This window comes from Polyodon spathula, chromosome 26 (genome assembly GCF_017654505.1).
Source record: "Polyodon spathula isolate WHYD16114869_AA chromosome 26, ASM1765450v1, whole genome shotgun sequence".
NCBI lineage: Eukaryota > Metazoa > Chordata > Actinopteri > Acipenseriformes > Polyodontidae > Polyodon > Polyodon spathula.
Genome location: NC_054559.1, coordinates 13,860,543 through 13,874,592, shown reverse-complemented (window position 1 = coordinate 13,874,592; position 14,050 = coordinate 13,860,543). Strand labels below are relative to the sequence as shown.

Here is a 14,050-nt window from a genome sequence, read left to right as displayed (position 1 = left end):
TGGAATATCAGGCTCTTTCTTTCTGTTTGGATCACTAGATCTGTATGTGGTTTCCTGCCTAAACCTGGATTGAATTTGAGTGGTATCCAGGCTTGTTTCAGATTTCTCAGTGTTTGTATTAAAATGTTTTTCCTACGCTATACTAACTTGTTCGATCTACTTCTAACTCTTGGAAGGACTTGAAGCCTTATTTCATACACTGTTGCATTTAGTTTTATTCCTCTGTGTGTTTTGACGCTCTATTTCTTTTAAATTTCTACTCGATCCCACCTCTCTCGTGACTAGCTGTTTATACACCAGTACTCAGGGATGCTGAATAGTTCTCTGCTTGCTGTCATTCCTCAGTGTGGTTATCCTGGGGGTCTGAAGTATGAATACCAGCAGGAGCTGTGCCACATGGGCAGATACAAGCCTCCTTTGCACAGTCCAGGTTATCCTATATATTTAAATAGATGGTCATATTCTTGGTCCCTCTACCGTTTTCTCCGATTAGATTCCCTCATATCATAATTGTTCTACTTATGGTGAAAACTGACTCAGTAGCTACTAGGGAGTTAACAGTTGATGATCTTCACTCTGCCCTGACAATTGTTCTTTTTGTACAAGCACAGTATTTTAATTGGGTATTTGAAAAATAATCCTATTAATGTAATCATTAAATAATAAGAAATTGACAAATTACTTCAGTACTACTGAATCAACAGTTTATTTACTATACTGTTACATTTTTATCACAGCAATAGTGCTTCATGTATAATTAGTATTTGTTGGCACTGCATCACACACTGTGTACTTCAGGCATCGCCTGGGAATTCTGTGACTCTGAGACTTGGATGTTAGTGTGTGATGTAACAGAACTGAGCACTGAAAGTGCCATGCTGCTCATCCTCAACCCTGTCCCATCAATCATTTGCAGCCTATAGACCTGAAGGATACATTTTGCATTCACTGAAATAGTAACCTGTCATTTCATAAATCCCTCTTTGTAATCCACATGTGCTTTTGGACATCAGATTTTTTTTTAAAGAAGGAATGCTGATGATAGGCTCTGCATTTCAGGTCCTGGACTGCATGGGGAGCCGCAGAGCCAGCTCTGCCAGGTGGTTCATGTCAGGCTGCCGGCTCTGTTGCTTGATGAACTCCAGCAAGCGCACCTGCAAAGAGAGGACAGGATCAGACACAGACAATGCAACGGCGTCCGCTACAGCCAAAATCAATATTTAAACTTGTAGAGAGACACTTGATGACCCCCTGCGAAGTGCTTCCGCCAGCCCATTCCAGACGGTTGCTAGGCTGAGGCCTGGAGCCAGCATTACATTTCAGGCATCACTGGGCTAGTATGAAATCCACATTACCTGAAAAAGCGCTGAGGCTCATATATTACAGGGAAGCTACGTCTTGGTTGGTCCCCACCACTATTATCTCATTTTACCTTGGCGAAAAGAACAGGTACTCTCACATAATGAAAATCAACATCGAAACATACATTTATAATAACAATAATCTTTATATAGCGCCTTTCATAGTGGACCAGCATCACAAAGCACTTTACAAGACATGAGACTAGGGTGTGTGAACTTAAAAGAACCTCTCATCCGAAAGACGGAGCACAAGGGGGTTAAGTGATTTGCTCGGGGTCACACAGTGAGTCAATGGCTGAGCTGGGATTTGAACCGGGGACCTCCAGGTTACAAGCCCCTTTCTTTAAACGCTGGACCACACAGTCTCCAAAATTAATTATAAATAATTAATAATATATATATATATATATATATATATATATTTAAATTATATATACAACTACAAATATTGTTTTTCACCAAAATACGTAAATGCACCAAAAACTACTTTTTCATTTACTTAAAAAAATAAAATAAAATACATATTATCAACAATTACTTGAAACCATATACACATGTAAATCTAAATAGTGTACAAAATAGGTGCATTTTGAATGTACTGCACCGTTTCCTCTGCTCAGTAACAGAATGCTGTCACAGTGCTTTCAGACTTACCGTGGAGCGTGTGTCCGCGTAGCCGTGCTTCTGGCCCAGGGTCCACAGGTTCACTGCCAGCTGGTTGAGACGATTGTTGCGAAGGTCCCCGTGAGCCAGCAGAACATTGAAGAGTGAGAGAGCGAGGGAGCTCTGCCTGCGCAGCGTCTGGAACAGAGATAGAAAGCTGAGGGAACACAAATCCACTTTGTGGCTTGGAACGTGGTTTCAGGCCACTTCACGGCATACCAGGGGAGACTTGGGGGTTTGATACAGCAAAGTTGCCTCAAACCAGGTCTTCTGTAACCAGGTTTGAAGCTGCTCTTCCTGAAAAAGTGGCTTTGTGTTCAAATCCCTCCACCACCAACCCAGTAACCACCAAGTAACTATAGCAGAGATTTTTTTTTTTTTTTTTTGCCAAACTAACTTCTAATCTTGACTCCAAGGAAAAACAGGTGCAATGCCTCAAAGTTTTAAAATAGTAGTTATATTTTTAAGAAGATTTTTGCAGAATATGACCATGCTAAAGATGTTTTGTATAAAATGCTGTCCGGATTTGGAATAGGACACCCCAAAGGGTAATCAATCATATTACCAAAAGAAAATAAAAAGTTAGAACTATTAAGAAATCATATTTGCTACAGAAAACGTAATGTCATCTACTGGTATGCAGTGTGAATTACTTTTTTTTGTCTTTTTATCTACAACAGCTCCTGAAGATGTAAGCTGTCTATTTTGTATAATAATAATAATAATAATAATAACAACAACATCCCCCACTCACCTCCTCTTTCCCCAGCGTTTTTAGGTGGTCCAAGATCTGTCCAATCAGGGTCTCGCACAGCTTGTTGATCTCCGTTACAAACTTGGGGTCCCCCCCGTACAGCGTCTCATTGGAATCCACTGCAGGCAGGACGAGAAGAGAAGGATCAGCAGCATTACTGGGATTTTATAAAGTAGCAGCTGCAATGGGAAAATGCGATTATTTCCTGTGATTTAGTACATATTAGCATAATAGTATGATTTGGGTTATTATTTTTAGTTCACAATTCTCTGGAAGTAGTCTGTGATAGCAAGGTTGCTATGTAGTGTGGGCAGGCATGTAGTGGAACGTATTTCAAAGCAAACCCCAGTGCATTACTGTGCAGCTGTAGGTATTTGTCGTCCGTTAAGCAGTGACACAAATGTCTGTACCTCTGGGGATGTGGTATAGGTAGCTCTCCTGGCTCATGGCTGCCAGTAGGGTCAGGGCGCTGGTGTACACTCGCACTTTGGCGTCGCTGTTGTCCTCCCAGGTATAATCCTGGACCACATTGAGGAGCCCGCGCACCAGGTACAGCACTCCCTGTTCCGGGTGATCCTGAGAGAGAGGGGGGTGGGGGAAGTCATGAACAACATCCAGGACCAAAGGGGGACGCGATGTGATCCTTCTCTGGGTAACACCGAGGGTGGAGTGGGGGGGTGGGACTCACCGGCACCACCAGGAGGGTGGACAGGAAGTTCTGCAGGAATTCCATCAGGAATCCCTCGGAGGGGCGGAGCTTTCCCTCCACACTGACAAATCGCGGGACCTCAGGAAGCAGACTGATGGTCGCCTTCAGGAAAGCATCAGCTACGAGAGAGAAAGAGAGAGAGTGTGTGTGATCCTGAACCAAGAATAGGACCTCAGGTAGAATGTACAGCAGCACTCCCTTACAAACCATACTGCTGTTTTAATGCAGTAACCTTACAGTAGTACACTTCAACTAATATTTATCTTGCACTACTCTTTTGAAGCATCCCAAAGATGCAGTTATGTTTGTGTGAGTGCCTTTACGTTTTTGTTTATGTGTGGAACCATGTGTTCTAATGTTCTCATTTTTAAAGTCCTAGCAGTACATTTCTTAAACGCTAGTTTTGTCTGGCTGAAAAAGGGTTGGCTGTCAGTACTCACCCTGGGAAAGACACTGGTTGGCCAGTGCAACCTGGCCAGAGTGCAGGTACAGATTGAGCCGGTTGAAGATGCCAGTCAGGGAGGGGATGGTGATGAAGCTGTAGGCGGCGCAGGCCTGCAGAGACACACAGCCATGGGGTCAGTGTGGAGCCAGCCTAGGTACACATCCACACATTCAGGTCCCTCCCCATAATAAACTTTAATTCCCTCCAAACCACACACAGTCTTATAAGCCACACCAACAAAACTGTAAAACACACCCACAAAACTACAATCTCCTACAATAAACCACAGCCACAATAATTTCAAGCTCCACCCACCCGTACGAAGGCTGCAGTCTTTCGGGAGTGCGTCCCTCTCATCACCCTGCGAGTCTCCATCGCCAGCTGGTTCACCGTCTGAGGAGAGGGCACCACAGAGGGATTCTTTAAACAACTGAACACCACAAAGTCCAGCGGACGAAACATTTTGACCAAAGTGCTTTTCTCAGTGTCATCACTGCTTACTTAAGTTGAATGTCTGTGAACTTTTAAGCTAAACAGGTCATTTAGCGTGAATGGTATTTGGTTGAATGCATTAATTAAAGAGGGGTTGACTCACATGGATGAGCTGCACCAGGACTGGCTCCAGGTTACAGAAGGTGGCTCGAGCTTCCACGCAGAAACTCAGCTGCTGCTCAAAGTCCCGACCAAACGACACCTGCAAGGAAAACAGCATTTCATTTTCCAGAAAATCTTCCACGAGTCAAAACCGGAATGGATATACTGCAGCAGTACACACCATTCTGATGAAACCGTTTATTAGGAGTGCCAGTGACCTCTTCTCATCTTCCAGGGTTAGGGCACTGCGGAGAGACAGAGAGATTAACAGTGACCCCCCCCACACACACACACACACACACACACACACACACACACACACACTTGTCTTTTTGCCATTTGTTTTACCAATAACTGATTGAATAAATATACACTAGTCTCTCAAAAAGGAAAACCGTGCCTATCGTTCACTTTTGTAATATTTTAATATATTATAAATATTTTAAAACAACAAATTGAGAGGTTAATTTAAGGGCTGCAATGATTTGTATCATGTTCTCTGCAGCAGGCAAGCTTTCTTACTTGACAGAGTCGTGCATGGTCTTGCACACGTGCAGCAGCGCGTTGAGGATCACTGGGTCTCTCGTGGGCTCCTGCTGATACCTGACAAGGGACAATACAGTGAAAGAGAAACCCGGGGAGGGAGGGCAGGTGGGCGAATGTCTATCGACTACTCACATGTAACGTGAAACACTCAATTAAAAAAAACCTCTTTGTGAGAAAATGGTTACCTGCGAGGGCCATGCACATTTTCCATGACCTTTGACCTAATTTTTGTGGGGGAATTATCTAGACAAATAATGTTGGCATTTTTATGCTTGTTTCAAAGGAAAAAGTATACAGAGACGTATGGGCTCAGAAAACCCCTTGAGCTGGAATGACACAACTGAAAGAGACACGATGAGCAACTGACCTGATGAAAACCTCCATGATGGCCCGGCACACCTCGACCCGTACGCTGTCCTTCTGGAACATGTCAAGGAAGGGCAGGAACCGGTCCTGAGGGGGGGTTCACAGGGACTGTTTACACCCCACGATACCCCATCTCCCCCTCCCTACCAACTAAACAACCCCCTCGGGAAGCTGCTCTACAGATTTCTTCTAAACATTTACAATAATATCCGAGGTGCTGCAGTTAACGCTCTCCCTTCTCCTGTCCTCCGCGCCCCACCAGCACCGTCACTCACCACTGAGAACAGCACAGAGAAGTCGTGGAAGTACATCAGGATCTTCTGGATCACAGACTGCAGCTGAGAAATGGGTGAAGAACATTTGTAATTGTTTGTTTATTTATTTTTTTTTTTTATTTTAAATACTGTATGATAGCCAAGCAAGCAAGGCGACATATCTCGAAAGTTCTATCCTGGAGATAAAGTTCAAATAAATGTTTCAATACCTGTGGGTAGGCCTCTTCGAAGGTTCGGTCTGGGGTCATGTGTTTGATGATGTCAGCCAGCACCGTGTTCACCTCTCGCTTCTGCAGAAACAAAAGGAACAGACGGTGCATAGGCTTTCTACCACATCGTTCACTTTTTAACAGTAAGATAGAAATAAAATATGCAAAAACGTGAACTGTCAGTACTGAATATCAAGGGTTAAGGTTGCATTATTTAATTTCCACCCCTGTTGTGAATAGACAGACAGACAGACAGTGTACTCACAGTGAAGTGGCGGCAGGTGAATTCCACCCAGATCTCAGCACAGTTGATGTAATCCTGGAGACCAGGGGACAGACAGAAAAGGATATAGAACAAAACTTTCATAGTTATGTTCTGGATGAATATACAAGAAACTACTGCTCGTTTCTGCACAAATGTTTCTTGCTAGTTTTATATTGTTGCATTTTTTTCCCCCTCAGATTGTTTGCTTTGCTTCAAAACAGGGCTCCTTTATAATTTAACATAAAATCTAAACAATGTGTGCTTTCCTTGATATGAAGGCTGTGCGTGCAGTGTGGGGTAATGGCTGGGCTGTGGGGTCTGGTTGAGATGCAAGCTGCAGTGTGTGGCCTGGTCAGAGGTGCGAGCAGGATTTACCTGCGGACCGCGCAGCTTGGTGACGACCTTCCAGGCCTCGTTCAGGATGGTTAAGCGGTCACTTTCAGGGGGGTCAGCGCAGGCCAGGTTCCGACCCAGAGAACCAAACAGCAGATGCTGAGAGAGAGAGAGAGCGAGAGAGAGAGAGATTGACCTTTATTCATCATTAAAGGTACTAGCTGTAAAAATTGCCAGGGTTTTAAAATGAAGAGTTTGGTAACAATCTACTAATTATTAAAAATCCAGTAATTTTTACACGGTGAGATACATTTTGGTTCCGTTTACCCCACCACAACAATGGTAGAATATTCATGAAATGTGACAGGTTGGATCATGTAGCACCAATCATTAAGTAACAATAATTATCCCAATGGAAATCCTGTGTGTGTCACCTTGGGGAAGCCGGCTTCGTCGCACTCCTTGATCATTGCGATGAAGTCCATGGCTCGAGCCGCAATGAACTCAGAGCGGAATGCAGACATCACCGAGTTCAGGAGCAGGGCGCTGTGGAAAGGATGAAGACACACTACCGATCGAGAGGGTCCTGGACAACCCTAACGCAACTCACATTTAATATAAATGCATTCAAGGTAAAAAGGGACTTAAACAACTCATTCCCTCAGCTCTAACCGCTAGACCACACTGCCTCCCAGTCCCTGAGCTCTAACCGCTTGACCACACTACCTCCCAGTCCCTCTGCTCTAACCACTAGACCACACTACCTCCCAGTCCCTCTGCTCTAACCACTAGACCACACTACCTCCCAGTCCCTCTGCTCTAACCACTAGACCACACTACCTCCCAGTCCCTCTGCTCTAACCACTAGACCACACTATCTCCCAGTCCCTCTGCCTAAGCAATACTTACTTGTTTCCCAGCTTCTTACACCTCTCCATCATCTCTGTTAGTAGAGCCTGCAACACAGGGCAGGGTTGAGGATATTAATGGGAAGATTAATGGGAAGTCTCCACTGCTGACTGGAAGATTATTTATGCAGTTGAAAATCCAGGCAGCCACTTAATCTCTTTTAATATCATATAATAGTATCATATCATATAATGTATCACTGTTGTAATTACATTAGTAATTTTAAAGCCTGATTTGCCTATTTGTATAGCTGACAGCACTGCCAGTAATAAAATCGATACTGATTTTGTGAAATAGCTGCTTCAGTAAATCACCCCAGCAAGTAATTCAATAGAGATCGCTGCATGTAGAAGAAGAGCAATTCGTTGAAAGCCAGCTGCAGGAATTTTCAGTATTGAAGCAACGGCACTGAGAAGCACAAATTAAATGACGCAAGAAGTGATTTACTCTTTAACACTGCTAAGGGAGATGGAGATGGAAAGTGAGATTGAGAGGGAGGGGCAGTGAGCCAACTGGTACCTCTGGAGCCCGGTAGGCCACACACTGCAAGATCCAGTCGATAGCAGGAGAGTACAGGGTCAGGTAGACTGGGATCTCAACACGCTGCAACACCAGCTGATTCTGAACCGAATCTCCATGGATCTGACAGACAGAGACGGGAGATGCAAAATATTCAGACACTGTATTCAGTTTTATATATACATATAAAAAATTAAAAAAAAACACTGAGAAATGTTTGTATTCGTAATGCAAAAACAACCAAAAAGTAACTTTATAGAGTTAAAAGAGTGAAGCAACGGTTGTAGTTTAACTGACCAACAAATGGCTAACATGTTTTGCAAGCAAGTCTCTTTAGTTTATGTAGACCTCTGTTTTAATTTGCAAAACAGCTGGGTTGGCAAACCTGCTTGAAGGTCGTCAAAAGGTCAAAAAAGTTCTTGTTCAGGCAGTCTTTCAGTTGAGGAGCCACCTCCATTCCAACCTGCAGAGAGAAATTGTATTTTACAGCTATATGTAAAAGTGCAGTGTTGTGTCCTACACTGCCATTAAGGATTCTATCCCCAGTTGGTGAGGTGTGGTGAAAAAATGTATAGCCACGAATGCAGACGAACCCAGCTCTTTCGCAATGTGCTTAAGAAGATCGCTTGCAGTGCGCAGGGTCACCGGTTCGCACCCAGCCTCTGTCCTGTTACATATACAGGACACATTAACAAAATTAGGCACTCAAAATAATTCAAATAAGTCTCAAGAAGGACAGGGGTAAACTGACGTAGTATCAAAAGTGATTTAAGCAACTGCGCATTTTTAAAAATGTTTTTTTATCACCTTCAGAAAAATCACCATTCATCTATGGATGTTGCCATGGCAACTGTAGCAGAGAAATATCAGAAAGTGCGACAAAGAGTCATAATGCTTTTTTACCCTGCAGAGGTAGGCTCGGGCGTACACAGCCACTAGGGGGTCCCCTATTCCTCGGATCATGGCAGTGAGGCGAGGCAGTGTCTCCTGGATGCCCCTGAAACAGAAAGGGTCAATGTGAGAGGGAGGGGTGTGTGTGGGTGTGTGTGAGATTCTCTCAGTATCCAGTGTCTCTGCAAGCAAGGCTACTCACGATTTTGACAGGAAGCGATTACACTTCAGGATGGCAGCCTCCACGTATCTAACCCAGGAGTTAAAGGAAAGCAGGACTGAAGTGTGGGTTCAAAGAGCCACAGAACTGCAATGTGTCTAAGGGAGTGATGCACATTTGTCGCAGCGTCATTAAAACTGCATGGCGTAGTTTTTTTTCATTCTACTCAATAACGTGTACTTAAATTGCCAGTGAAAGAACAGAAATGGCGTGCTTGCATCATGGCAACTTCTGGGTTTTTTTGTGTGTAGTTAGTGGGTTATTAAGCTTATTTCCTCTGTCTACATTTTTTATTTATTTTTATAATTTGTAATCGGAGACTCCATTAGATAAGGTCTGAACTGTGCCTTGTTATCAAGCAATCTAAGGCTGGGAAGGACTGGGTTAAGGATACAGCCGAGGAACGAGCTCTCGGATGGAGGCGATCTTGAAGAACCAGTTGAGACACGTCTCTTTGGCCGTGTCATTCACATCATCCGACGAGAAGGAGTCTGGGGAGATAGGAGGAGAGTGATGAAAGCAGAGGAAATGGGTCTGAGAAACTGTAAGAACTGGTTAGTACGCAGGAGGGTCATAAACATTGTAAGAAACTCACACTTGCCCTGCACCTGGGTCTGCCCTTGTTTAAATGACCAGGTGCAAAGGAAATGGAATTGATGAAAAATGGTCTGAAAAGCTGAAGCTCACCAGAGTCTATCGGTCTCCAATTAGTTGTTCATGCAGCTACAGGGGAGGATTAACAGGAGCCTGATTGCACAAACTCCCGGCTCCAGACTCGGTACAGCATGAGTACATGATTCTAACTGGTAAGATAATCAAATCAAAGCACTCCTCTTACCTGGAAGGGGTCGGCTGTCTGCACACATGGACCAGATCCGCTCGTATACCAGCCGCCCTGCCAACAGAACACAGGCAGATAAGGAATATAGCACAGAACTACTACAGCCTAAAATAAAACTGCTAATGCTTCAGAACTACAAACAGGGAAAGAAGTGACTCCTGTTGCATAGCTGTTTTATCAATTCCAGGTTTTACTATGTGCCTGATTAGCCACAGCGTATAGGTTACAAGCTCAGGTGCGTCTGATTAAACTCATAGTGAAAAAACACGAACGGGTCAAACTGCTATGCAAGGGAAGTCTCATTTCCATCCCTGGAGAATGTTACTACAAGGGCTGTTTCTTACAGCCTATGTTGTTATTTTCCATTTCTGAAACGGTTGTTTATTCCACTTGGAAAAGAGCTCGCTCACACTCACCAAAGGTGTCGAGAATGTCTGTGATGAGGACAAACTTGCTTGGGTAGAACTGGATGACCGCTGTGTCCGACAGCAGCTTGGAGCACTTGAGGGAGGAGGAGAGAGAGAGAGATAGAGAGAGAAAAAGTCACCCACAGACAACTAGTGAAAGAAATAATGCCATTACCTGACGGATGGGGCAGTCTCACCGACCTGGATAACAATCTTGAGGGCCTTGACCTTCTGGTCCGAAGCCCAGGCCTCTTTGAGAGACTGGTTGAGCTCCTCGATGCGGTTCACATAGTCCTGCTGGGAGAGGTTGAGCAGCTCCTTCTGAGAACCCTGAGCAGGGAATGAAGCACAGAGCTTATTGAGGAGTACTGGAGCCACTCTATGTGCTGCAGGAGGGGCATAGTTTTAAGGGACTTCATGCCAAGTTTCTTATTTCAGATGCTAACAGGATTTTTGACATCCATGGGACTTTGACTGGCAGAAGGAGGCTATCGAATCCTGTTTGAGCTTTTATTTTTGTTTGTTGTATAAGTGATTGATTAGCTTGAGTGAAACTATTTGAATGATGTTAGGATTTAAAATGATAAACCGCCATAAAAAGTCCAGACATACAAAATATAGATACAACAACAAGTTTACAGATAGAATATGTAGTGATCCTCTCTGCAAAGATTTGTTTAAATCTTATGGTACTTCCCTCTTCAGTGGTTTTATTTTCCTGTCTCAACAGTGTATGTATTGAAAACTGAGCAGATGCAATGATAATCCCATGTCATGGCTCACCTCCTCCAGGTCATCTAGCTCTTCCAGGCGAGTCCTCACCTTCTCGGACACTGCGGAGCCCGGGCTGGGAGCTTTGCCTGCAGGGATCAAACACAAACCCGTCCACGAGAACTGATGTTGTAAATGCTGATATTTATCAGTGTATTTGCTTTAACTTAACCCCTTAATGTACATAAGGAATTGAACAATTTGCTCAAACAGTGAGGGACTTAAGAACAGCTCAACACACACACACACCCACACACACACAGCCAGACAGAACAACTGGAGAGCAGTGCTTACCTTTGTCTGAGCCCATGAACAGATTCTGAGGGGCAAAGGTACAAGAACAAAGAATTAGAAAGCAGTAGAAAAACAGCCAAACTTAATCTGAAAATACAACAATCATTTTACTTAACTCATTCCAAAAAACAAATGGGAGAGTATTTGGCTTTGAACCACAAAGCTCCAAATCCTCTCTGAAAAGCAGGCTGGCGAATATCGGAAGTGAAGAAACTGTCACCACATTTTTAAATACAGATACAAAATTATGATCAGATTTTAGTGACCTTAAAGCAACATTTTCCACTCTCATTTGTTTAGGACTTTGCCCATTAATCTTCTATCAGGCTGAAATGTATTATTTAGGCAGCCTACCGCACAGATTGCTAGTTTTTAAAGGAAAGACTTAATAATTCAACTGCAGTTTGGGTGTTGGTCCACAGCGTCACTCACAATGGACAGCTTCTCAGTGGTGGTGAATCTTGCTAAGATTTCACTGCGCTTGCCGGCCCAGGGTTCAAAATCACTGCCCACACTGACTTCCTCCTCCTTGTCCCGCCTCTTCCTGCCAGGCTCCTGCAGGGACAGACACATCCTGTTGGATGAGTGCATTTGTGTTTGTGTGTGTGTGTGTCTGCACCTTACAAGCTTAAATAACACTGGGACTTTTGTAATAGATTCTTTATAATTGATGTAACCTCCCTTGTTTTAAAATGTGTGCTTTGACTTGTTTATTGTTGATTTCATTTACCATAATCCCAGGTTATTAATCAATTGGGACACTAAAAGAAAAACTGGACTTCATTCACAGCATGATTCACAAGCTGCCTTCCCAACCCAATCAGAAAACTCATGCACATGAAATCTCAACGCAGGTGAGACTCAGAGACACAGTGCTAGTTTACCCCAGCGGCAGCGTTGGATCCTGAGCTCAGAGGGTCAGTCACGGCTGCAGCGAAGAGAGACAGCGGGTCAGTCCCATCCAGAAAAGAGCTGAGTGGGTCAGGGGCGGAGCTAGAGGACGAGGAGGAAGAGGAGGAGCTTCCCTTCCGCCCCGCCCGCCTCGTCTTGGAGTCTGTCACCTGCAAGGGGTGGGGGGGACGACAGAGCAGAGTTAGACCATTAAAACAGACCATGCAATGTGAATTAAAACAGCATTAGTATATTCAACCACCTGTAAACAGCACATTTCATCTACTTAATTATAGGATTGAAAGTAAGGTCCACAGGTTTATGCAATCTGTATAGATAGAAATAGGCTTTTTAAATAAAAAAAAATGCAAAAATTATGTAATCAGCTAAAATGCTGAAAACTTTCATTCTGCTATTTGATTGACTTCTTTTTTTTTTTTTAACAGACATTATTCTGAACAGACTCATAACCCGTATAGCATACTAGTTTAATGCATGAAACGTTTATTTACATTCCTAGTTTATTCTTTATAAAGAAACATACTGAAGAATGAAAGCATGCCAGCATTACTCACAGTGATGGGCTTGAGTGGGTGGTACTCCCCAAACTCCACTGGCACCTGCTCCAGTCGGCAGGACTCCAGCTCAGACTGGTAACGGCGGAACCGGGAGTGCCTGCCAGCCACACACAGGAGACAGGGTGAGGACGGACTGCCTTGGGACCCCCTTCCCCAGGCTGCACAGTGGAGCAGCAAATCATTCTTAAATATTCAGCCAAGACCCCCTGATTCAGGACTGGAGTTTTCTATCATTTAGAACATCTTTTTCATCCACTAAACTGGGTTAAAATGTGACAACCATTGAGTAAATGTGTTTTTTGACAACATTGTGTAAAGTACTAGAAAACGGTTACTGTACCAACGTTACAATTGAATTTATATATTGCCTTGCAACTGACACTTTTGAAAGACCGTGTTTGTTTAAAAAAAAACAAAAACTATGAAATAACAGCTTGTGACAATTAATTAAATCTTTAGCATTGTGCAGCGCAAACTGGGACAATGCGTCAACATCATCAGTAAGTATCTGTCATTGCTTTAACTTCACACACACAGCATTTACATTTAAAGCAAACACGTCATATACTGTAGCTTAGTTGTTGAAGTTCCTCTTGCAAACAGCTAAATTAACAACAATATTCCCCCGCTGTGGTTTTGTAGTCCGTGTTGGGTACCTCCCGAGTTCTTTTGAGCTAGGAATACTACACGATTCATGAACTAACTCAAGGACGCTGCACATATATTTAATTACTGTAGCTACATTATGTACTGCATATAATCGGCAGGGCGGACAGCCTAACTCGATGTCTATGCTGGGACTCGTTAAACAATCGTATTTCCAAATTATCTTTTTATTGAGATCCTGTGTATAACTTACACACACACAACCACCATTTCAGCTTTTTCCACATCTATTCATAGCGAACAGCTTATTCCTTTCTACAATTTATCCCATCTTTAATTTATTTCCACTACAATTTTAAACTAACATAATTTTAACAACCCCTTTCCATGAAGGCAATAATTTAAATTGAGTTTAAATTGTATGTTCCTCTTACCACTGCACGGAAGCCATCTTCGAGTCATGTGACTGTCAGCAGCCGTCAAACTTGAACTCTGACACCCCGAGCGCCATGTTGTTTAACGGCAGTGAATCCTGAGATGACCGTGGCCGCCATGTTGCCTTACGCAACATACACTAATGAGCCGATGGTGCAGTCGAGTCTT

General features: G+C 43.5%; 1 protein-coding gene across 1 annotated transcript; it reads right to left on the bottom strand.

Annotated features, from left to right (window-relative positions):
* Positions 1–682: 682 nt before the first annotated feature.
* vps35l (VPS35 endosomal protein sorting factor like) lies at positions 683–13,909 on the bottom strand. Its single transcript, XM_041229504.1, has 31 exons — positions 13,882–13,909; positions 12,839–12,938; positions 12,257–12,433; positions 11,805–11,927; positions 11,373–11,397; positions 11,091–11,167; positions 10,509–10,637; positions 10,317–10,401; positions 9,898–9,954; positions 9,454–9,550; positions 9,042–9,089; positions 8,852–8,945; positions 8,334–8,411; positions 7,949–8,071; positions 7,430–7,476; positions 6,955–7,066; positions 6,563–6,679; positions 6,188–6,241; positions 5,923–6,003; positions 5,714–5,776; positions 5,440–5,525; positions 5,049–5,129; positions 4,708–4,771; positions 4,528–4,626; positions 4,248–4,325; positions 3,928–4,042; positions 3,467–3,606; positions 3,189–3,354; positions 2,779–2,897; positions 2,016–2,162; positions 683–1,154 (listed from the first exon to the last, which is right to left on the bottom strand). The coding sequence occupies exons 1-31, from the start codon at positions 13,896–13,898 to the stop codon at positions 1,056–1,058; spliced, it is 2,898 nt and encodes a 965-aa protein (XP_041085438.1). The 5' UTR covers positions 13,899–13,909; the 3' UTR covers positions 683–1,055.
* Between the last annotated feature and the right edge of the window lie 141 nt (positions 13,910–14,050).

Bases quoted from the DNA above. Each gene is read 5' to 3' on its own strand.
- vps35l (XM_041229504.1), bottom strand. The intron at 8,412-8,851 runs GTAAAAAAGCAT...TTCTCTCTGCAG, and splicing joins CCCGAGCCTACCTCTGCAGG to GTTGGAATGGAGGTGGCTCC. The intron at 5,130-5,439 runs GTCAGTTGCTCA...GTCCCTTGTCAG, and splicing joins ATCATGGAGGTTTTCATCAG to GTATCAGCAGGAGCCCACGA.